This window comes from Ictidomys tridecemlineatus, chromosome 8, assembly GCF_052094955.1.
Source record: "Ictidomys tridecemlineatus isolate mIctTri1 chromosome 8, mIctTri1.hap1, whole genome shotgun sequence".
NCBI lineage: Eukaryota > Metazoa > Chordata > Mammalia > Rodentia > Sciuridae > Ictidomys > Ictidomys tridecemlineatus.
The window spans coordinates 1,952,783-1,977,981 of NC_135484.1; the positions used below are offsets into that span (position 1 = coordinate 1,952,783).

At 43.9% G+C, this 25,199-nt stretch overlaps 1 protein-coding gene across 24 annotated transcripts in view; it reads left to right on the top strand.

The window, feature by feature from the left end:
* Afdn (afadin, adherens junction formation factor) overlaps positions 1-25,199 on the top strand; it is a 126,072-nt gene that overhangs the window by 64,180 nt on the left and 36,693 nt on the right. For 17 of the 24 annotated variants that reach the window (XM_078018694.1, XM_078018700.1, XM_078018689.1 and 14 more), the window contains 14 exons: positions 1,024-1,118; positions 1,980-2,242; positions 5,562-5,631; positions 8,649-8,767; positions 12,233-12,294; positions 12,396-12,601; positions 14,360-14,380; positions 15,111-15,256; positions 15,550-15,644; positions 16,043-16,308; positions 17,778-17,921; positions 19,510-19,708; positions 22,238-22,341; positions 23,914-24,000. In XM_078018694.1, coding sequence (XP_077874820.1) covers positions 1,024-1,118; positions 1,980-2,242; positions 5,562-5,631; positions 8,649-8,767; positions 12,233-12,294; positions 12,396-12,601; positions 14,360-14,380; positions 15,111-15,256; positions 15,550-15,644; positions 16,043-16,308; positions 17,778-17,921; positions 19,510-19,708; positions 22,238-22,341; positions 23,914-24,000 — 1,877 coding nt within the window. The remainder of the gene's footprint in view (positions 1-1,023; positions 1,119-1,979; positions 2,243-5,561; positions 5,632-8,648; positions 8,768-12,232; positions 12,295-12,395; positions 12,602-14,359; positions 14,381-15,110; positions 15,257-15,549; positions 15,645-16,042; positions 16,309-17,777; positions 17,922-19,509; positions 19,709-22,237; positions 22,342-23,913; positions 24,001-25,199) is intronic. The other 7 variants (XM_078018695.1, XM_078018703.1, XM_078018704.1 and 4 more) reach the window with 1 other exon arrangement.

The window sequence follows — 25,199 nt, forward strand, 5'->3', positions numbered from 1 at the left end:
GCAGAGTTCAGCTGGCCAGAACTCCGCACGCTCACGCTGCAAGGACCTCCAACTTCTGAAGCCCTGAAGCTCACATTCCTGATCATAGGAATGAGATTGTAGGAGTTCTTCAGAGAGTCCTGAAACAGGTCAGGCAGACTCGCAAGTGCCTCTTGAGGAAACTGCTTGTTGTTTTTGCCACGGGATTGAAAAGTATGGTTGTGGTATGTACACTGGGGTCTGAGATGGTGTCTAATTCTTGGATTCTGTGAGGTGTGCATTCTCACATGTGAACTCTGAAACCAGAGAAGTCTTCAGGGGATACCCTCTTGCACCAGCAGGGGTAGAGTGGCTGAGGAGTGAGTGGATGTGCCTCACGTAAACAGGTCAGAGGCCTGACAGTACTGCCTGCTCTCCTCCTCCACCTCCTCCCCTCCCCTGTCGTGAAGAGTCATGCTCATGGAAGTTACGAGTGCTGACAGTTCAGAGATGGTAAAGTGACAGAACCCAGACAGACCCAGTCTTCCTTCCTGCCGTTCACTCCAGCTCTGCCTAAGGAACTGAGCTCTTCACCAGCTTGTCTTCTTCAGGGATGGTCGTCAGAGTCACTTGTTGGGAGTCTACACCTACACCTCACCCTGGGACTGTGTGCTAGGAGGTCCGGGTGTGCCGTGAAGGTGGCCGGATTGCCCTGTGAAGGTCCTGGGCTGAAGGAAAGGCCCACGTGTCTTTAATGATCTTACTGTTGCTGATTCCCTTACCTCAGAATCCTAGCGGAGCCCCTGGCAGTGTGGTGGGGAGTATTTCCTCTTATGAGAGGGTGGGGTGAGTGGCAGTCTTCCCATTTCACAGTAAACAGAAGCTAGTGTGCTTCTCTCTTGGAAGTTTCTGCATTTGGTTTGTTGAGCTCTCTGATGCAAGTTGGAGAGGTCTTAAAAATTCTGAGAAGGCTGAGATGTAATGTCTTTTCCAAGGGAGTCCTTTGTTTCAAATAGCAAGAACATTAGACTTGGCACGCAGAGCTCTCTCCCTCTCTCTTCACAGATGGCTCTGACTCCAGAGACAAGCCAAAGCTTTACCGCCTTCAGCTGAGTGTGACTGAAGTTGGGACAGAAAGGTTGGACGACAACTCCATCCAGGTATGCAGTGGTGGTGCCGCAACTCTGGGCCCCACACTCTGCGGTGGCTCCCACATGTCCTTAGCAACAATCACAGGGGAGAGCCTGCCACGGAGCTCACTCGTGGGTGAAGGAAAACTGTAGACCTTACTTCCACTCTGAGTCAGTGAGTGAGATGTGGGCCTGTGGCCTTCCTCAAGGGCTGTGGACTTTCTCCACAAGATGGTGAAAGAGATAACTGTGGAAGCTCCTGCCAGTGGGTCTGATGCGCAGTCGTGGCCTTCAGTGATCAGGGACTGGAGGTAATTCTTGGGAGCTTGAAACAGAACCTAGCACAGGATTTATCACTTGTTTGAACTCCAGCAAATCACTCTCGATCTTCTTGATTTTCAGTTGTGAAAAGGTAGGGTTTTTAGTTTTACATTCCTTCATTCTTAGCCTAGCAGTGAGACACGAAATCGGGGAGTTTTAATCAAAACTATCTCTATATATTTGTCCATAAATTACCTAGTAAGTGTTTAAGAAATCATGTGATGCTGCTACGGCTGTCTTTTTTGTTCCCCAGGGCTGGGAGGGAACCCAGTCTTTGTGTGTGTTAGGCAGGTGCTGCCACTGAGTTACATCCCCAGGCTCAGTTGTGTGCTTCTTAATGCAGAGTTAAAATATTCCTTAAATCACGCTACTAGGTGCTAAAAATGCCTTAGTGTTTTGGCAGTGTTGCATGATTTTATACTGTTGGTGTTGGGGAAAATGCACTTAAGAAAGCACCAAGAATCCAGAGCTCATTGGGTGATATTGATCATAGAAGGGGAACTCACAGTTTCAGTTTGTCTTTAAATCTGTGTGTGCTTGAACAAGCCTCTGGTTCCCTTGTGCTTCCAGCTCTTTGGCCCAGGAATCCAGCCTCATCACTGTGACCTCACCAACATGGATGGTGTGGTCACCGTGACACCTAGAAGTATGGATGCGGAGACTTACGTGGACGGCCAGCGCATCTCGGAGACCACCATGCTGCAGAGTGGCATGAAAGTGCAGTTTGGGGTGTCGCATGTGTTTAAGTTTGTGGACCCCAGCCAGGACCATGCTCTTGCCAAGAGATCTGTGGACGGAGGCCTGATGGGGAAGGGCCCAAGACATAAGCCTGGGTGAGCCGTGGGAACAGTGTGTTCTGACTAGGGGTCATCGGCTGAAGTGTAAATGGCTTGACTTTTTATTTTTTTTATTATTTTAGTTTTGAAAAAAGTTAAAGCAGGATTTGTAATTTTGGTTCCTATTTTTATTAATTTGGGTTTGTTTTAGAGGGAAAAAGAGCATGACTTCATCTTGATACTGGAATTTCTAATGGATTTTGAATTGTTTATGTTTAATCTCTTTTTAAGCCAGTACACCAGAACAATACTTGTTCCTTCGTAGAAGATCACAATATTCTATGTAATTGTCTTGTGTGATTGGGATTTTGAAATTTTCTAGGGAAGTGTTTTTTTCTACAACTGTTAACAGAGCACACCCAGGTCTCTCAAGGAATTCAGAGCACATGAGCTCCACCTGGAGGTGCTCTGAGGACCTTCAGGGTGGCCTGTTGCTGAAACCCTAGAAGGCATTACTGCCTTTTGATAATGGTAATGTTGAAGCATACACGTCGAGCTTCTTTATTATCTGTATTGCAGATTAATAGGTATTGATCTTGGAAAAACAGCTGCAGTAGCTCTTCCTCTGTGCTATTTAAAACATCTTGAAAAGTCCACTGAAGTGTGAGCTTTCCATCCAGCACAGACGTAAACCAGACTTCTGACGGGCTCTGTTGCTCCCGTTAGTTTTCCCATGACATCTCTGGTTATCTACCCAGAGCTTACACTTTGGGCCAGGTATTATTAGGTAGACATTGATCTTTCTCCAAAACAAACATATGTTTGTTTAGTCAGATCTGTTCCTAGCTCCACTTGAGCTGAGGTTTCAGCAAAAGGCCAAACCTAGGTTTCCAAAGAAAACTAGCAAGTGCCTTCCTAGGAAAACCTATTCCTTTCCACCACCTTCCTTCATCTTGAAACTGAATATGTCTGCATTCATCCTTCCACTGTGTCCAGGACCACCGATGTTCAGATTTCCCCTCACTAGCCACCTCCCCAATTCCTGCTCCTGTCCTGAGTCTCACTTGTACTCTTCCTTAGCCTGGCTCTCCCTGGATGGGGTGAAGTGTGCCTGTGTGCAGACTGTCCTCCTCCTCACTCCTGGCTGCTGAGCTCCATCAAAGACCACACGCGAGCTGTGCTTTTTTTTTTTTTTTTTTTTTTTAATAATTTTTTAGTTGTCACTGGGCCTTTTATTGTCTTTATTTATATGCAGAGCTGAGAATCTAACTCAGTGCCTCACACATACTAGGCAAGCACTCTGCCACTGAGCCACAACCTCAGACCAAGCTGTGCTTTTCTGGAGTGGTAGCCCCTGTCCACGGTTACTGCTCTTGTGTGCAGTTGCCCTTTGCTTCTGCACTGTGATTTGCTTCCATGTTCTTTTCTACTTCGCCGGTGTCTGCTGCTGCAGGTAATTGTGATTGAGGGAGGGACCCCTGTCCCATGTTGGTGGGCCCTTCGGTTTTGCTATTGTAGTTTTTCTGTTTTTGAGATGGTCAAGCTCCTTTTGAGTGTTTGCCCTCTGACTCCTGCTTTGAAAGCCTGCAGTTGTTTCTTCTCACTATGTCTCTGGCCAGAATATAAGAATGTGGCTTAGGTTTCAATAAGAAGAATGTGATGTGAAATTTTTTTATTATTACATTTTTCTGGCAATGCTCATGAAAACTGTTGTGGTTCATGAATTAGAAGAGATCTCTTTTTGTAAACATTCACTTTGTTCTGCTGTCCAGCTGCCACACTCATTTCTGAGGTAATAGCCAAGCTCTTGGATACAGATGTCAGAGCCCATCTTCAGGTCATTGTGGGTGTCTACCGGCAGGTGGCAAATTTTGGTACTGAGGGTCAGTCTGGGATGAGAAGGTCTTGGAATGATGCACTGATGCCTCATGTGTACATCTTGTGTGTGTCTGTTGGAAGCCCAGGGGCTGTGCTTCTGTGTTTTCAGTGCTGAGGACAGGGAGATGGGACCCATCACGGCCATGCAGTAAGTCACTCTGGACTTTTTCAGATGCCAAAACAGCATGGATGGCCCATGCTAACCTTGAAAGAGGAAGCTTTGGCGGAAGGATTAGAAAGCTTTGTGTGGTGCTGTGAATTGGTTACTGGACATTAATTATGAAGAGCAAGAAGGTGTGGTCATACTCATGTTCTGTCCTTAAGAGAGCACAGGAGGGTGACGTGTGTATGATGGGCAGCACAGAGGGCAAGCTGTGTGTCTCTCTGTCCCCATCAGACATCAGTAGCAATAGTGCAACAGAGTCTCATTCAAATCCCCTGAGGCCAGCAAAGCACTTCCATGTTTTTATGAATATCTTGGTGACAGATGATTACTAAGAAAAACTTGGTGATGTTTATAGAAAGCTGATAAGTGTTTAGCCTGCAGTAAAAGCTTTAATTTCTTTCAAAAGCTATTATATAAAGCATTGTATTATTTTACATTACAATATAGTTTCATTTTCTTAGTGATGAGGTAGAGGAATTTATACCTGCTTTTCTAATTTGTAAAATTGTATATGCTACCACAATACTTATTTAATTCTATAGATTGAGCTTAAATAAAAATTTCAAGTAGCATGGTGCTTTGAAATTATAGACCATATATTTTTCAAATATTAGAACAAAAGTGATTTCATTCTTTTTGATTCTGTATAGCAAGCAGTACAGGACATTAGCCATTGATTCTAGGTGATTTTAGGATCTTTTTCTCCTTAGGTTGGAACCAGTGGATCGATTCACCCTTTCTTTGTGCCAAAGAATACAGCTTTCCTCAGCCTTTTTTGCTCTGAAAAATGATATTTGTTTTATTCTGAGTTACTTTTTAATGATGCGTTTAGAAGTTTTGGTATTTTGAGATAGCATTACTGAAAGTTTCCAAGGTCTGTCTTATAGCTTAAATGGTGATATCCATGTGCTTCACAACTCCCACCAGCCGTCTCTCAGCAGGAGGGTGGCTCTCAATCTTGGCCGCAGCTCACCTTTCCTGTAGCTGCATCCTCAGAGGGTCCTGGGCACCTCAGTCTGTGCACTTACTTCATTTATACGTCATCTGCAGCCCAAATATGATGAAATATACTCTTTGTTTATGTCAATTAATTCCTTGTTGTTAAAGTATAGATTTTAATACAATCCTGAGTATTCAGTATATGCCAGGAAGAAAAGTTCATAAATTTACTGTAATTTAAAAAAATTTTTTATATCCACGTGCTCAAAATAGAGAATTTTCTTGATGACGTTTAGAACCGTGGGATATTTAACTAACTGTTCTTGTTGAATCATTGAGAAACTTTGCCCTGTCATTTGAAAATTAATTCCACGTTTCTTTTCATTTGGCCAGGACTGTTCCAGAAACAACCTTTGACTTGGGAGGAGATGTCCACAGTGGGACAGCATTGCCGACAAGCAGGGTAGGTGGTGGCATGCCTGTGACCTGAGAGGACACCATGGGCAGACACTGGCCACACACTGGCCATGCATCCACAGCACTCCCCTGTAAAGACAGACCACAGCGGTCTTCCTGTTCTTCTGTGAGTTCAGAGTGATGCATGGAAGAAGTCAGAGGACTGCTGTTTTTTCCCACGCAGGGATGTTGTGCTTTCTTTCCCACATGATGCACACTTCCCAAGACTCCTCCTGTTTGTCCTTTCAGGTGCCCACGGGCCTGCAGGTGGTTGGTGCCCTGCTCTTGTTACTCCTATTGCTTGACCTCTCAGACGTGGCCCTTCCACAGTTATCCTTAGTTCTTGTGCAGTGTGTCCCTTTCCTCATTTGATCACAAGCTACACCAAAGCTCAGTGGCTGCCACAGTAGGCGTTTTCTTTGCTTGCAATTGTAAGGTCTTGTTGGAACTACTGGGGCAGTTGGTTTGCTGGTCTTGTAGTGGCAGGGTGGCTCAAAGAACTTGGTACTTCCAGACCTTTCTAAGGGGTACGCCCAGGGTGGCACAGTGTCATGCCTCTGCCTTGTACTGGTTGAAGCAGACCACAGGCTCATCCTGGTTCTAAGGGAGGAGCACCACAGAGGTTGTTGCTCATTGGTGGCCATGAAGCAGGAAGGGCCTGGGAGTACTCTCCCACATCAGAGCATGTCACAGGATCTCCTGACTTTAGGGACCTTTGCTGTGTCCTCCACCAGCTGTCCACCCCGTTTTCCTGTTTCAATTCACACTGTAGTTTCTTGAGAACAGTTGTGTATAATGGCTGTCTCCATTGCAGACTCCACACCCTAATGTGCTCCTGCTGGCTTCTGTACTGCCAGGTGCAGCCTGACTTTCTGCATCATGCTTCCTGGCAGTGTGCAGTTGTGCCCACTCCTGGAAGTGCTTGCTTTTGATTTCCAGGGTTCCTCTCCCGAGCATTCCCTGCTGCCTGGTAGTCCCTACTCAGGCTGATTGCTGGTTGGTCCTTTTTCCTTGAAGGCTTGTCTTCTGAAGCTGGGAGGGTTGGGCCCAACCCTCAGCCTAGCCTAGGCCCCTACTCTTCTATTTATGCATGTCTCTTGTTGAATTGCCCTGTTGCTTAAGGTTACACCATCTGACATTCATTGTCCCCTAATGTGTGCCTAGGGTCTGACCTTTTCAGACTTTGGTCTCCAGAGGCTTGCTTGGCATCTCCATGTGGGTGTCTGAACAAACTTCACACTTAACATAGCTAATGCAAGACTAGATCTGTTTCAAACTTACTTCTTCTCCTGATCCTTCTCCACCTTAGTAAGTAATGTCATCATCCATATGACATTGCCCAACACAAACCTGATGGAAGTTGCCCTTGATTCTTTTTCTTCATTCAGCCTCTGATGAGGACAGGCACGTTGTGTACATCTGCCTCAGAAGACTCTGGAACAGCTCTGGCATCACGGGTGCTGGGTTCCACCTGTCTCCCGTCCTCCTGTTTTAAAAATGTGCATGCAATGGTGCTGGTGCACTGCTTTAAGCCCCCATCACAGCCCTGCCTGGCTTCACCTTCCCTCCTAATCTGCTTCTGCTCTGCTGCTACTCGGTCCCACTGGCCTGCTCCTGCATGAGATTGTCTCTCCCATCAGAAGGGGTTGAGAGCTCTGGACACCGGGTTCTTGCTCCACAGGCCATTTTTGTGCTTCCCTTACCTGGAAAAGTGCCTGGCACTTCACAGCATTTATCTCATGCAGAACTGAGTAAGTGCTCTTGGAGCCAAGCAGAGCCATTACTCATAAGCAGCTGTAGTTGACAAGACAGCCTTGATAGGTGGAGAGAAGAAAGAATGAAGACTGTTCATCCAGTGTGTGCTGCTGGCCCGCTTCTGAGCTGTGTACACGTGTTCATCGACACAGTTCAGCACAAATGGGCAGGTTTCTTTTCCATACCTTTGTGTCCTGCTTCCTTCAGCTGTCATTCTGTGAGCATGTTCTTGTGTTTTTAAAAGTTAAGTAAAACAGACTCATGTGGATGTAAATATGCTGTGATTTATTTACCCATCACCTTGTTACTAGCATTTGTAACAGATTTTTGTCATCCAAACAGTATTGTCAGTGACTAGCCAGGGAATTGGAGTCTCCAAGTGTGTCTCCTGAAGTGATTATTGTGCACAGAAATGTGTATCCATGGCATAGCTGTCATAGCACTCTTTATGTGATTAGCCCTAGCAATGTCATAAAGCATTAATGACTTTGTGAACTATGATGAATAGATAACAAAATATTGTAGAGCCATTATAATTCTGTAATATAAAATAGTGATGTAAGGTATTTATAGTATATGAAGAGTATTGCACAAAATGGGTTATATAATCCCATTTATGGAAAATATGAAAAACTGAAAAAATACATACTCAATTTTAATCTGTGGGTGATAAGGACAGTCTTCATTTACTTCTTACCTACATTCAGTTTCTATAGTAGATGATTTCTTGGATGAAATAATTTATCATATTAATTTTTAATTTATCATTAATTTTTTTGAATGTGTTTTGATGGTTTTCTCTTCTTTTTTGTGTGCCTTGCAAATGGTTAGTCTACTGTTTACAAGTACTTAACTATGTCTCTATTGGACCACCATGTGTTTTTGCTTTGTAGTGATTAGAAATCAGCTTCTGTGCTGAATTCTCTAGGTTTTGAGCTGTAAAGTAAGCAGACTTTCTACATCTGATCGTAAGACTGATAAATAAACAAAAGACCCACAGCTCTTGCTGTACACACAGCTCGCAGTTCTCTTCTGTTTGCTAGCTCACTCCTAGCTCTTGAAAACAGAAGTGGCTGTGTATGTCATGTTGTTCTCGGTGCCAAGTGCTTTGGGCATGCTGCTGTGGACTGGGCTGCAGGGAGCTGACCGGGCTTTGCCGCTCCTTTTCCAAAAGGCAGTCCTGAATCCGATGTCTGCCTAGAGTGCTGAGTGCAAGATGCAGAGCCTGGTTTGCATGCATACTGACACACTGTGCTTCCCCTGGCACAGAGCACCACCAGGCTGGACAGCGACAAGGTGTCCTCCACCTCCAGCACGGCTGAACGAGGGATGGTGAAGCCTATGATCCGCGTGGATCAGCAGCAGGACTACCGCAGGCATGAGAGCAGGTAGGGACTATTGTATGAAGCCTCTAGGAGGGAAAGCATTCCTAGAGGGCTTGGAGGCAAGAGATACCAAACTATGTATAACTGCATTTTAGAATGACATTTTAAGAATGCTTTCAATTATATTTTTAAGGTATTTCCTTTCTGTGTTATTGAATTTAAAAAAAATTATCTGGTTAGTAATTGTGTCCCTCATATGCTGTAGCATTACTGAGTTGATGCAAGCTGCACCTTGAGTAATAAGGTAGCTCTTCCAAATGGCCTGCTCTGTGACAATGTGTAGAGGAAGAAGTTTTTACAGGACCTTAATATTGATAATTCTTTTATTTAGAGGAAACCAGTCATTTCACCTATTTCTAGAAGAAATCTTTAATGTTTAGAAAGATACAAAGCCAAACTGACTTTGAAGAGAATCTTGAAGCATGTCAGAGAGCCATGTGTGGCCCCTGTTTCTGATGTGGCAGACAGGTGGAGGATAAATGATTTTTCCCCATGGCTTTGTTTTTAACTGGTCTTTAGGGAGAGAACTTCTGCTTTCTGTTTCTTTTTCTTAGGATTTTTAATGTCTCACCTTAATAAGTTGAAATTCTGTATCCTTGTGACTTCCAGAACAGTTTACATGTTAAACAGTAATACCAGAGCTTGTGTTGTCCAGTACCTGTTCTGAAATGTCGATGGGATCCTGTCCTGTAGAGCAGGGAGCTGCAGGTGCTCTGTGAGCCTGGAGGAAGCCAGCTGACTGTTCCCTGTCAGCCCTGCAGTAGCGGAGGCAATTGGTGGGGAAGCAGTTGTTCAGTTTCCCGTCTTCCAGCAGAGGTCACTGTGCGTTGCAAGACTTCAGTGTCCTCCGTCTGAGTGATTACATATAGTATTTTAAATGTGTTTATTAAAGTGTCTTGGATTTCATGACTGCACCAATTAAATAAGTGTTACTTGTTCCAAAGCTATGTGGTGAGAAGACAGCGAGAAGAGGGTGGGAATGGAAAGAAAGGCTCATCTGCTTTCATCTTGTCTTAATATCAACAAAGCAACATGTTTACAGTTCAAACAAAACCTTGAGTCTTTGCAAACTGATTTTACCATGCAGAATATTTAGTTAAAATGTGTTCTTATAAAAAATAAATTTCTGACATACAATTAACCATCATATGGGTATTTTGATACCATATTGACACAGCACCCGTATTTATTAATGTTATACATCCTGAGCAGTCTTTCCCTCCCCAAGTGGATTCATGTCCTCACGCAAACATCCGTAAGTTGAAAACTATGACACGTTTCTCATTTCTTTACCTATACACAATGTTGCTCCTTAAGTACTAATTTTAGTTTAAAAAATCCTTTTGTCACAATTTGTTTTTCTAATCACAGTTTAACCTTACTTTTACCAGATTTGTTAAAATTATGAAATAAATAATTGGTAAGGTTTATCTAGGTTCGTTTTGTGGGTTATTAAAGACAAAATCCATTAAGTAACTGTCTATCTGCAGTTTAGGTGTCTGTAAATTCAGCAGTGTAAGAGAGAGGTATAGTAAAGTCATTGAGAATTTAAATTATATTCTGCTTATAAGAGCATCTTGGTTTTTCTAAATTATTGAGTTAAATCCAAATGATCAAATCATAAGCTAGAAAATAAACTTTAAAGAGCACAATTTGATAAGAAGGGGATTTACCCTTAGGAGTGTAATAACTTATGCTAACACACATGATATTCCTGTTCTCCTTGCTTACCTGGTGCTGGGGGAGGGTGAGGGTGGACGGAGGAGATTGAGAACCCAGCCCAGGCTTCTTTTTTTTCTGCTCTCTGTTTATTCATTCAGTGAACGCACCTGTGATTCTAAATGCTTGCTTCAGCAGCTCGCCACCAGCTGTCAGTCCCCACTGAAGTGTTGCTGCTGGCAGGCAGTCACCCAGGGTCTGCTAAGTAGCTCAGTTTCAGATGACCAACAGCTGCGCTGGCTTTCCATCTCACAGATACATGGTTTATTTGAGTTTAAGCTAACTTCAGGTTGATTGAAGTCAGTGTTTAACTCAATGGATATTTTCCTTGCAATATAAATCACTAATCCACACAACTCAATTTTTCTTTTGTATGCACAAAGGGAAGGACACATGTTCTTTGGCTTCTGCTGTCAATTTTCTTGATTTCTCAAAGACAGGATATTTGAAAGTTCTTATTGTCTGTTAAAATTCACTAAACGATAAAGATTTTGAAATGTTACGGAAGCTAATCACTCATCTGTGTGTGTGTATGTCTAGCTTTTGGTAAATATTACATATAAAGTATAGCTAGTAGCAAACTAAAGAATACTAACTTCACGGTCCTAATTACATATCTAAGAGAAAGGATATTTAAGTTAAGCACTATCCAATGGGGAAAGCAGGAGATTTAAATTGGAGTTGTGATTGTTTCCCATACATGTTTTAGAAAGTCTGTGCTTAGCAGTGGCTTTCAGATGTGTTTTGACTGTTATCACAACCCAAGGTCATCTGATGCATCTCCATTGGGTGGTGACCCACTGTTGGAAGAACTCATACAGCAATAGAAATGTCCTTATCTTTTGAAATAACTTGATCCTGAAAACCTGGAAATAGGTAAACATTAGCACAATGCTGGTTCTTAGAAATGCTCCAAACTCTAGTTTTTCTTTATTTTTTTAATTAGTTCCATATTTATGTAGTGTCAGGCCAACTGATGCTAAAGTACCTTAAGAAGACAGGAGTAAGTAGATGCCTATTTGAGGCTTTGGTACTGAGTGGCTAGGAAAACCCTAAAAGTCTTCTTCTCTGGTACCCATCAATGTATTTTTTTGGGGGGTGGGGGGCAGGGGAGGGTACCAAGGATTGAACTCAGGGGCACTCGACCACCAAGCCACATCCCTAGCCCTATTTTGTGTTTTATTTAGAGACAGGGTCTCTCTGAGTTGCTCAGCACCTTGCTTTTGCTGAAGCTGGCTTTGAACTCGTGATCCTCCTGCCTTAGCCTCCTGAGCCACTGGGGATACAGGCATGCGCTGCCACACCCAGCCTTGGTGCCCATTAATAGAGAAGGACAAATGATGTCCCACTTCTAGGAAGTGTTGGACTTGGGTTCCAGCTCACCCTGGCTCAGCTTCTCTGGGTGTCTCTTGTGGTGTCTTTTCACTGTCACCTGAGCCATAGTGTAGCATGTGCAGGAACCTGATCCCTGTCCCAGACAGGAGTGCTTATTAGCAATACAGGATCGTGTATTAGAGCTGCTTGGGCATGGTAGTGTGTACTCAGAGAAGCTGGTATTCTGTGGGGGGTGCTGATAAGATCGTTCCCCATCTGTTTGCCTCAGTGTCTGAATGGATCACCTATGAGGCAAGATCTGTTTTTTTATTTCCCATTTGAAAGTCATGTGAGACTTAAAGTAGTTGTTGAGATCCACGCAGGTGGCCAGTGGTGTTGGTAGATGTGTGACCACATTTTAACTTTCCTTCTTAGAACTCAGGATGCTGCTGGGCCAGAACTGATGCTGCCTGCCAGCATCGAATTCAGGGAAAGTGGTGAGTATTTTCAGATTCTGCTGTTAGTGCATTATTTCTTGTTTGGTTTTTTCCCATATGACTTTTACGTTCTTGTTTTCTATCTTACAATCTTTTTACAGCTGAAGACTCCTTTTTATCTGCCATTATCAATTACACGAATAGCTCTACAGTACATTTTAAGTTGTCCCCCACTTATGTGCTGTACATGGCATGTCGGCACGTACTGTCCAGCCAGCACAGGCCCGATGTCAGCCCCACGGAGCGCACGCACAAGGTCATCGCCGTGGTCAACAAGATGGTGAGCATGATGGAAGGGGTCATTCAGGTGAGTGCGGCAGGAGGCCTGCCAATTGTGGAGTTGGCACTTGGCCAGGGAAGGCAGGTCCTTTAGCACTTCTGGCCTGCTGCATATTTGACTGTCCCAAGGCTGCTCTTTCTAAATAAGTTATAGTAAGAACGTAGAAAACGTGTACCTTAAGATGTTCAGAGGAAATGTAGACCTTTATCTCTTTCTTCCCTATGTACTTCAGAGTAAATGAAGATGAAACTGTATGTGATGACACACTGATCATGGGAAAGACCTCGCAATTGCCACAGTGGATGTGAGCAAATGTTGCGACTGTTGTGCATTTTTGTAGCATTTTCCTTAAATGATTATTGAAGTGTAATTTACATGTTAAAAAACAGCTGCCTTTTTTGATCTGAACAGGTCAGTAGCATTTAGTGCATTCACAGTGTTGTGTAACTCCCCCTTCCAAAACACTCTATCACCAGCTCCTGCCTGCTGCTCCTGGTAACCACCGCCTTAGTGTGCCATGGGCAGGCCAGCACTGCTCCCTGGGTGTGTCCACTATGCTTTTATGGGAGTGGTCTGTTTCTGACCACATGCATAGAAGAGTGCTGGGCATCAGAACAGATTTCTCACTGAGAATGAAATTCTTTCATGAACCTATCTTGAAAGTCTCAGGACAGGAGGATGCATTCTGTTGGTGGAATGGCTTGGTTCTTCTAACTACTCTAGATCTATGGTTGATTAAATTGGGATAGCAGATATTTATTTGAAGATTCAATCTTTAAGGACCTTAGCAGTAGATTCACAGGTTTCAAGTTTCTTACTCAGGAATAAAACTCTAGTAATATGATGTTAAATGATATGGGTAGATGGTTTGGTTGTTTTCCTCCTAGCAAGACCATTTGGGGGAAACTAAGATTACCTTTTAATTTCCTCAGAATTGTTTTTAAAAGACAAAAATTTTAAGAAAATGTTTCTTTCGCATGCATGATGTAAATTTGGTGGGGTTATGATTCTCTTAAGCTAAGAAATAGATAAAAAGGACATTTTATTTGGATACCTTTTTGTGACTCTAGTATCATCATTTTATAGGCAAGCATGAGTTTCCTTTTCAGTTGAGGCACTGGCTGTCTCCCTTCATGTTTGAACTTGAAAAGCACATCTCGGAGTGAAGCCAGCCACAGACTGCCCTTAGAAGATGTGTCCTTGCCAGTGTCCATTAGTCAGGGCAGTCATTGCTGGTAGGACAGGGCTTTTAAGCTTCAAATTAGTGGACTATGGCAATGAATAATTTAAATTCTGCTTCCAAAATCCCATTTATTTCCCTTAGCATAGGTACAGTGTAAGTTCTTCAAGCAGTTTTAAATTCTCAGCTTTTGCTTTGATGTTTGTACTAGTCTTTGCTGTCTCTCTCATTTCTACTAGTTAATTCTGGAATGGACACTCAGTGTCATTGAAAGACGTTTAGAAGTCCTTCCTTTGCCTATCTTTTAAAGAGATCAGTATGTTTGTGTGTGTTTTATTGTGACATCATCTTTATAGATAAACGATAAAATTCATTTAGTTACTGTGCCAATTTTAAGAACATGAAACTAATCCTTTATGTCATATACTTCCAAAGCTGCTTCAGAATCATAAATGAAATGTAATTGGGAATAACATAACTGAATGTTGTACCTTCATGTCGTACCTTCATGTTAGTGTTTTGATTTTTTTTTTTTTTAAACTGTCATGATTGTTTACACGTTTCTTTCTCTTGTTCTGCTGATTTCCCCGTCTGTTTTTCGCCAGGAGGTAGACCAGGTTGATCAGGTAGGAAACACTGCTGGGAGCTGCTCCTAGCTGCGTTGGCTTAGCTGAGTTTCTCATGCTGCTTCCATGTCCAGTATGACACTACAGCACCTGGACTGAAAGTTCATAACCCTCATCCAGCAACTGAACACGCAGTACTAAAACCCTTTTGACTGTGCAACTTTTATCAGCATTTCATAATTTCTGCTTAATGCACTTCAGTGTGGATATGAGATGACCAGAGTTCTGTTTCTTCTCCTTATTATTTGTCTTTGGTTCCTATTCTTTGACTCTCATCTGAGGTTGCCTGGCCTGCACATGTGGTCGGGAGAGGATGCGATAGATCAGTACTGGATACTGAGTCACATGGTGTCCGTGCCAGTGACTACAAGTATCAGGGTGGCTGTGGGTAACTGTGGATACATCTGTGTATACTGCACAGATTACCAGATAATGCACAATCTACAATTTGGTGTTTTATTACTTGATATCTGCATTTCTCCACTGATTGCATAAATCGAAGCTAATTAGACCCTGGTCTGTATACATGGGTCCTAGGAAGCAGTTGCAGTGGCTGTTGCTTCCCATTGTACACATCCAAATTCCTCTGCAAGTATCTGGTATCTGTGGTCAATTCCTGGGTGAAAATGGAAGGTACTGGTCTGTCTTTGCAGCTTTTTGGAGCATTCCTGTCTGTTGCTGTCACTGTGGTTTGTGCCACATAGCTGATGGAAATATGTTCTGCCCGCAGAAGCAGAAGAACATCGCAGGGGCACTTGCCTTCTGGATGGCCAACGCATCTGAGCTGCTCAACTTCATCAAGCAGGACCGAGACCTTAGTCGGATCACGCTCGATGCCCAGGACGTTCTAGCACACCTGGTTCAGATGGCATTTAAGTAAGGAGCACATTTCTGAGGATGACACTATCTTTTCTTGTTCAGTTTCCAAAGCAAGTATTGATGTTTTATTTACCTTAAGTGAAGATAGTGCTAAGGAACATAAGCCAGAGGTGTTGGTTAAGAGTCTTGGATTCAGTGAGCTCTGCTTCAGGAATCCTCAGAGTAGTGACACTCTTGGTTTTGCGAATGGAAAATGTTTCTAAAGAGTACAGGTTGTTTCCCCTGTGGTAGCATGTCTGGCTGTGCCGAAGCATCATGCTGAGATGATTGAGCTTGTCTAATGCTTTCAGATACCTGGTCCACTGTCTTCAGTCAGAACTGAATAACTACATGCCCGCCTTTCTGGATGATCCTGAAGAGAACAGTCTGCAAAGACCAAAAATAGGTTAGGCTCTCCCGTGATCCCTCCCTTTTTTTCCCTTCGATTTAGCTCTACCTTCATGCTTAAAATAAGTAAGTGTGTGTTTTTGAGTAAATGAGATGTCTTATTGAATTTGGCAGTAATAACTCCTAGCCACCGTCTGTTTTGTTTATGAATGTCCTTTTTGGGTATGTCATACTAGCCATACTTTCTAAGTTTTCTGAGTGAACCTGTTGGCTAAAGAGTGATTAGTTAATAATAATATGTAGTTTAAGACCATGCCACTGTTTCCTATTTGAAAGAGATTGGTATTTTAAAGTGAGTCAACACAGTTACTTCCATAGCTACCATATCCAGGTTTGGTGTGGTTCAGAAGGTTCTTGGGGGACGTTTGGCTCATTTTCATTCTGTATCTTGGACAGATGATGTGCTGCACACACTCACGGGAGCCATGTCCTTGCTGCGGCGCTGCAGAGTCAATGCTGCCCTGACTATCCAGCTTTTCTCTCAGCTGTTCCACTTCATCAATATGTGGCTGTTCAACAGATTGGTGACAGACCCGGATTCAGGGCTCTGCTCCCACTACTGGGGAGCAATTATCCGCCAGCAGTTGGGACATATCGAAGCCTGGGCAGAGAAGCAGGGGCTAGAACTGGCTGCGGACTGTCACTTGAGCAGGATCGTGCAGGTGTGTGTGGTTCCTGTCCCAGGGTAATGCATTTTATGACAAATGTGTCAGATATTATGATGTACAAGAACTTGGATCCAGTAGAACTCAGAACCTTCCTTTTGTTGGGTTTTCTCATGTACCAATAGTGAAACAGTGAGGTGCTAGCACCTGCCTGCTCTGACAAAGCACCACAAACTGGGTAGCTCAGTGGAAGTTTGTGGTCTTCCAGTTCTTCAGGCCAGAGTTGAAATCTGTTGGCAGGGTTGCCTCCTTCAGAGGCTACAAGGGAGGATGTGTTCCAGATTTCCCCAGCCTCGGGTGGTTTCCAGACAGCCTGCCTTTGAGACACATCCTCCCAGATCTGCCTTCGGCTTCACACAGCTTTCTCCTTATGTGCATGCCTGTCTAAGTGTGCAGTTGTAAAAGGATTCCAGTCACATGACCCTCCAGCCTCATTTTCACCTGTTACCTCTGTAAAGACCACATCTAAATAGGCTACGTTTTGAGGTGCTAGGGGTTAGGCCTCTAAGCATTGGAATTTTAAGGGACACAGTACAACCTGTAACAGTGGTTAACCGGTAGAGTATTGAGACCAGTGAAGTGTATTTCAGAAAGCTTCATAGTGAAAGATAAATTCCAATTTTAAAATGCACAAGCTAGATCATGTCCTGATGCCTTGACTTGCTCTGAGGGAATTGTTTATATCAAAGAATAGGCACTGTGTTTTGTATTTAAGGAAATAAGGAAATGAGTTATATGTAGCCTCAAGACATATATATTTTTTATCAGGAAATAAACCCAGGGGTGCTTAAACACCGAACCACTCCCCAGTCCTTTTTATTTTTTGAGACAGGGTCTCACTAAGTTGTTTGGGGCCTCACTAAGTTGCTGAGGCTGGCATTGAACTTGGAATCCTCCTTCCTCAGCCTTCTGAGTTGCTGGGATTACAGGTGTGCACCACTGCACCTGGCTCCAAGGGAATTTTGAAATGTGTTATGAACATGAATAATTGAATCTGATTATGTTTGTATAATAGTAAAATCCAGAAGGCATCTAGATCCAGAAGGCTGGGCAGGAGGATTGCGAGTTCAATAACAGCCTTAGCAATGATGAGGCACTAAGCAACTTAGTCAGACCCTGTCTCTAAATAAAATAAAAAATTGAGCTGGGGTTGTGGCTCAGTGGTTGAGTGGCCCTTAGTTCAGTCCCTGGCACTCCCCACCTCCCAAAAAAGGATGACATTCTTAGTTTAATATATTAGTTGATATCAATAAGTGTGTTTGTGTGTTTTTTCCTAAATTTTGAAATTATATAAGCAAGTTATTGGCTTTATAAATATTACATAAAAGATTATTATTTTTTCTGCTTCTTCTTATTATTCTTTCTGGATTTGAACAGGGCCTTGTGCTCTACCGCTAAGCTACATTCCTAGACCGAGAGAATATTTTTGAAATAAATTTGTGATATTCATTTATTCTTTTAATTAGGCAACTACTTTGCTTACCATGGACAAGTATGCACCTGATGACATTCCAAATATAAACAGCACCTGCTTTAAGTTAAATTCACTGCAGCTTCAAGCCTTACTACAAAATTATCACTGTGCACCTGATGAGCCTTTTATCCCCACGGTAAGTGAGTGTTACATTGTGACCAAGTGTGAATGTGTTTGTGCAGGGAAAATTTGAATGAGGAGAGAAAAGGAACACCTACTTCACAATTTATTTAGTATATTACTTTACTTAAAATCCATTTTATAGTTATCTGAGACAGTTTAATGCTAGGAGCAGAAACTGCACAAGTATTTTAAGCAGAAGAAAAACTATTAATCTGGAAGAGGCTGAGCCAGGCAAGCCTGCTGCTTGCTGGAAGAAATGGGGACCAAGAGCCCAGACCACAGAGTCTGCCCTGATGGCTCTTTACTCAGAGGCAGCTGCTCAGACAGTGCCGTGGGAACCACCTGAGCCCTGAAGATGGAGTGGGTGGCTATGTGAGCCACCCTTCAGTGTTGCTTTGTGCCAGGAGGAGGCAGGAAACAGCCAACACTTGAAGCTACACAGACAGCAGTGCCACCTGCCAGTAGAGCACGTCATTGTCATGTTAGGGAGTGCCAGCTCCAGTGAGGAAGTGTGGACTCTGGTTCCACAACAGCCTGCGTGAGTGTACTAGTGTAAGTGGCATGAGAGGGCATGTGCAGAGGACACTCATGATGCCTCCCATCTGCATGAGACGGATGGACATCACCATTCTGGTGTGGATGTGCTGGAGGCCCGCCCCTGTAGGGAGGAAGGCAGGATGGGGACTGGTATTAGTGTCTAGAGTGGGAGTAGCAGGGTGCTGGGCTGGGTCTTCGATGGTTGGACTGTGCATGTGTTTAAGATGGAAGTCACGAGTGAGACTCTAATTCAAAAACTCCCTCTATTGATGTATTTCCAAAGTAGGAAATTTACTGGGTCGATAACTTATTCATTTTTTTAATTTAACATATAAGCTTTAATATTTAAGTGGTGAAAATGTTTAAGAGTGAAAAATAGTGAAGAGCACTACACTCTGCTCTTTTGGGCGTAGAGGGCTTGTGACACAGCTGTTAGTATTTAATATGTAAGCTTTTTACTGTGTTTTCTTTTTTTTTGTTCTGGGGATTGACTCCAGGGGCACTTAATCATGAAGCCACATTCCTGGTCCTTTTGTTGTTTATTTTGGGGGAAGGCCTTGCTAAGTTGCTAAGGCTAGTCTTAAACTTGTGGTCCTCCTGCCTCAGCCTCCCCAGTCACTGGGATTACAAGTGTGCACTGCCACATCCAGTCTTTTCACTTCTAAATATTTTCACATTAAATATTCAATAAGAATATGATGATTAACAATGACTGAAACATAAAGCTATTTAAGAACTGTGCACAGATATAACTATTTGGAAAAGAGGAATAGCATTTTCTTGTGTTGAACAGCTTCTTCCTATGTACAGCCATAAGTAGCTGAGGATTAGTGGCATCTTGGTCCCTATTTAAAATGTGAGCAGCTGGCCTGTGAGTTGTCGCTTCTCAAAGCCAGCTAATGAGCATGGATGAGCTAGAGAGCCTGCTCTGTCTCCAGAGCCCCGTGCCCATTAGGTGTGTCTGGGAGGTGGTGAGCTACTGTGATCACTTGGCTTCTGAGTGTTGCTGGTCACACACTTCAGGTGTTGAGCATCTTCTATGACCTAGTGCTCTTTTTTGATAGGATCTCATAGACAACGTGGTGGCTGTGGCTGAGAACACAGCGGATGAGCTAGCCCGGAGTGATGGGAGGGATGTACAGTTGGAGGAGGATCCTGACTTGCAGTTGCCTTTCCTCTTGCCAGAAGATGGCTATTCTTGTGACGTTGTCAGAAACATTCCAAATGGCTTACAGGAGTTTTTAGACCCTCTGTGCCAGAGAGGTAAGTGCTGCTTACCCAGCGGATCCTGAGCTGTGGCCCAGGAGGAAGCGAGCTTCTCTTTCACTGTCTCCTGAGGACTCTGCCTGGACTTGAGAAGTGTTTCATGGTGACTTGAGGTCAGATGTGTTCGTTCGCATGACTGTGGGTATGTGGTGGCCCTGCAGAAAGCACCTGTCCTGCCCACCTGGTGAAATGTTGGTGCCAGCCCAGTAGAGCAGGGGAGAGTAGCACCAACCAGCCAGCTCCACCCAACCCTGCCACCTGTGCTCTTGGGGCAGTTTGCGCTTTGCCTCAGGTTCTCACCTGTAAAATGGACTAAGAGGTCTCTGAGGACTGGGTCGGTTGCCAGGAGGCCAGGGCTGCCTCAGTGCCGAGCACCCTGGCACTGCTGCAGGGCCGCCCTGCCAGGCCAGTAAGGGCCAGCCTCCAGCATGCTGTGCAAGACACACTGCTCTGTGGGGCATAGAGGGGCTTGTGACATAGCCGTCAAGAGTCCACCTCAGGCCTTCCTAGATTGTCACATGACCCTGTCTACATGGTCTTGCTTTTGTTTATTGATAGAAAGAATAGCCATCTTCTGGCAAGAGGAAAGGCAGCTAGCTGCAAGTCAGGATCTTCCTCCAACTCTACATCCCTCCCATCGCTCACTGTTGCTGTGAAGTATGAGCTTCTGAATCAGACAAAATTTTGATTCTATTGTGCTACTTTTGGGGAAAGTAGAGAAAAGCTCTGATGAGTAGAAAAATAGATGCAAAATGTAGGGATTTATTTAAACAAGGAGTAACAGCAAGATGAAGTTAAGTGTCATATCCATGGGCCCATGATGGATAAATTCAGTGAATATGATTTTTAACTTCAGTGAATGTTTCACTTACCACATAAATTTGTTTTTCTATCTTCAAAGGTATCTCAAAGTTTTGGTAGTTTTTAAAAAGTTCATGTTAGAAAGACTGCCTCTTCCCATGAGTGTTATTTACATGGTATGAGTAGTGTGGCCCTTCCAACATGCCGAGTGCATGGAGAAGAGCAGAGGACCAGGTGGGGTGGCCTGGATGTGAAGGCATATGCCAGGAGAGCCCTTAGTCCTGGTTTAGGGTACACCTGTGGCCCAGTGCTGGCTGTAATGCAGCAAGAGGCCCGCCAAGTCCCCCTGAAGTGCATCTGACCTGGCCCAGAACTCTAGGCACATGGGAAGCCTGTGGAAGTATGGCCCTCGCCACAGAGTAGGGAACCAGGGGACAGCAGGCATTCAACTACAACAGGGCTGCTTGGAGGGGTCTTGTGCACATCTCTCAACAAGTCAAAACCCACAGACAGCTTTACTCTTCCATGCTCCACAGTCACATGTGCTGATCTTGTGTGGTCTCTGTCAACCTCCTGCCCAGGCCTCCCCTTCTGCTTAGTCTGCCCTGTTGCCAGCAGCTCTTTTATGTTTTGCACTTCAGGGGATTGCACCCAGTGCTCTACCATGAAGCTACATTCCCAGCCCTTTCTATTTACTTTTCTAATTACTTTGGTACTGAGGATTGAACCCAGAGGGGCACTTAACCACTGAATCACATCCCTAGCCCTTTTTTATTTCGAGACAGGTTCTCACTCAATTGCCAAGGCTATCCTTTGATCTTCCTGCCTTGTCCTTCCCAGCCACTGGGATGATAGGCATGGCCATTGCCCCTTTCTGTTTTATGAGTCAGGTTCCCATTCAGTTGCTGAGCCTGGCCTTGGACTTGTGATCCTCCTGCTTCCGCCTCCCCAGTTGCTGTGGTTACAGGCATGGCCACTGCACCTGGCTCATCAGCTCTTTTAAAACCAGCGTGTTTATGGCCCTCACACTTGGCAGCCTTCCCAAGAGTGACTCTTCTGTATTTCTTCAGTTGCTCTACACTTCCACTGTACTTGAAGGGGGCCACGCTCCCAGAGGTTCCTCCTGCACGGCTGGGCACAGAGCTGATGCTCAGGTTACTGGTCCACATGAGGGTGATCTGGAACAAGGCCCAGCCGCTTCATGGCTTCTACCCATGCCCTCAGGGCTGCTGCAGGGAGACCAGCTTACTGATGTTTTAAGAAAGTGAAAAATAGTGAAGAGGTGAGCCAAGTCTGCTGCATGGGCAGATGCCCACATCTGTGCCATTCTCTGGCCCTGTCGTTCTTCCTCTCCTCTGCTGAGTGAAAAACCTGATATACATTTTCGTCTATTAACATTCTGAATGCCACCGAGGGTCTCCTAGTCTGCAGTAAACAGTTCTACAGAATTTATGACCTGATAATTAATTTCTTTCCGAAGTAATAAAAAAGTCATTTGGGGATCCAGAGGAAAGAAAGACCCAATTTCACTTTGCTGCTGAAATCCTATTGGATCAAAACCAGTATATAATTAAGTATCTCATAATCAGATTTGTAGAGAATGAAGGAGCAGAGAGGAGTCGGCCCTGTGAGATGCCATGCTTGGGTAGTGTCTGGCTTGCTGGCAGGGCCACCTGTTCTGAGAGCTGGGCTTTTCCCTGTCCTAACACACCTGTGTCCTCCTAGGGTTTTGCAGGCTGATTCCTCATGTGCGCTCACCAGGTACTTGGACAATACATTTTGAAGGTGCAGATTATGAAAGCCACTTTCTGCGTGAGAACACAGAACTGGCAAGTAGTCTGAGGGTGTTGGGTGGGTCTGTACTGACTTGGAGATGTGATGCGGATGTGTTCCTTGCTTGTACTGAACTCTGTTGTGATGGGAAACATTTCAGGGCCCTCTTAAAATACCAATTTGATTCAGACATCTTAAAACCATGATTTATGAAGATAACATGCATTTATATATAGAAACATTTCCCTGGGCCGCATCTATCTTACACTTTCATCTATTAACAAATTGTGCTGTTTAAAGAATACTTAAGTTCAGAATTATGCCAGCCTTAATGTTAATGCATATTTTAAAAATGTAATAATATGGTGTTCTTAACAGAGTTTATTAGAAAAATATTTTTCCTTGGCAAAAAATATTTTATTCTTTTCTAGTCAGTTCTACCTTTTCTTAAATGTACATCAGGTTTTTCACTAATATTTTGCATCTTTTGAAATAGTAAAGAGCTTCTACATCTTAAGAGAAATTTCTCCTTTGCTTTGTACAGAAAGTTTTAAACAAAAAGATGCTCATTTGTATATTTAATTCAGAGCAATTTATTTTGGCTCTTCTAGCATACCTTAAATCTGAGTAGCAGAGCTGTCTCCAAAAATTGATTGATTGCTCTATTAGACCAAATGTGTAATCACATTTAACTACTGATAAACCATCGCTGATTATTGTTTGCCAAATTCAAAGTTATAGCATCCACTTCTGACTACCAGATTTTTATAGGAAAACAAGTACTCTCCTGGAAGGAATCCCCAGTTCTTCACCTTCTAATTCTTAGATTCTTTAGGAGATTTCAAGTCTTGATTTTTTTTTTTTAATTCCTTTATCACCTGATTTTATTTTTTTCCTTCAAAATGTTTTCTCTCAGGCTTGCTGTTGTCCCATAACTAAGTGGCCCACTCATGGCCACGCTGCTGCACGTGGCCTGGGTTTTGCTGCCTAGCTTCTGTGGCCTGTGTGCTGCTGGTGTGTCTCAGGTTTTGTCCCCACTTTGGGATGAGGCGTGGCATGTATAGGACACATGGCTTTGGACGGCTTCTCTTTCCAGTTTGATGAATCAGTTCAAGCCTGGCCTTGTGCTACGACTCACCCCTCTGGGTAGACCTCCTCACCACCACCACCCCCTGCCCCCGCTGGGCTTCTGGCAGGGACTCTGAACGCCGATACACAACTCCTGCAGCCACTTTCTTTTCCATTTAAAATAAAATGATGTTTCATTTTCCCAAGAGACTAAAATATTAAGTTGTCTTTGGTATAGCTGGGTTTTGCTATCCTCGTTACAGACTGTATGAAATATGTTCAAATTTCTTTGAACCCCCGCTCCCCCAAAAAGAACCTGGAGGGGAAGGTGAAGATTGGATTTCTGTCATAGGGGAAGGTTTTCTAACATGAGAGCAGTGGAAATTCATCTTTGTTTTTATTAATTAAGTTCTTAAAAGAACATTTAAATAGTACTATTGCCAGTCCTCTCCATGCTCAAGAGCGCCAGTATTCAGTTCTGCAGGTCACTGTGTGAGGCTGAGGTGGTGGGTCTTCCTCTCCTTTTGCTCATAAAGTGAGCCTTTGTTTTCCTCCTTCAGGCCCAGCCTTTAAGGAAAGAGCCTGAAATAATCACTGTGACCTTAAAGAAGCAGAATGGAATGGGCCTCAGCATCGTGGCAGCAAAGGTAGGGGAGTGAGCCTGACAGCACCCCGCCCCGCCTGGGGCAGGAGCTGCAGCCTGAATGAGTCCCTGTGCTGGCTGATGACTGTGGGGTGACTCTTGCTCTGAGAATGTGGCTTGGTGGGTGGTGCCCATGAAGGCAGTGAGAAAGTGTGGGCCCAGGAGAAGCCTGCACAGGTCTACCGCCTCCTCACAGCTGGTGTTGGCGTCTGAGAGCCACTGGGGACCTGCCTCGCAGGTGTTCCCTTGCAGAGGTGGATTGGGGTTCAGGAGACCTCGGCTCATCACTCTCCTTTCAGGTGTTTCCTGCTGGGCTGCCCCCCAGGGCTCTTGGGATCTGAGTTCTGGCACCCACTAATCTGGCAGGACATCGACAGCCACACATTCCCTTTCAGTTAAACAACTGGAATTACTACTCATAGCCTCTTCCACTGTGGATGTTTAAGTCTGGTTTGTGTGTCCTGAACTTTGGTGGTTTCATAGATGCTTTTAGAGGAACAAACATGATTGTTAAAGCTAATATTCAATTAACAGTTCAGTGAACTCTGCTAATATTTTGTTTAAAATAATGCTTTACCAGTAAAATTACCTGTTTTTTATCTCTAGGGAATGTGTTTGGAAAGCTTGCAGATACTGTGCAGCACTATGATAGCAGTGCCCTGGGTGTTGCAGGCTGTTAGCATATCCTGAGAAGTGTTTTTAAACTGGTAATAGTAACGGAAATATAGTTTGAAATTTGTCTTTGTACCAAATGTCTATTATCTTGAGTGTGTTCATCAGCTTATTGTTACTGTAACCAAAATACCCAACAAGAACAACTTAGAGAAGGAGAAGTTTGTTTTTACTCAGCTTTAAAGGTCTGGTCCATGGTTGGTTGTGTCCAGGTGAGGGACAGGTGAGACAGAACATTATGGTGGAGGAGCACTGCTCTGTTCCTTGAAGCCTGGAAGCAGAGAGACAGACAGGAAGGGGCCATGGACAGAGTCCCCAAGGCTGCACCCCAGTGAAGTACCTCCTCCAGCCACACCCTACCTCCCTTTGGTTACCACCCAGTAGTCCATTTAAATTGGTAATCCATCAAATGAATCAATCTACTAATGAGGTTACAGCCTTAATAATCCAGTCTTTCCACCACTGAACATTGGTGACATTGCATAACACAACAAGAGACATTTTTAGATCCAAATCATAACACTGAGTATT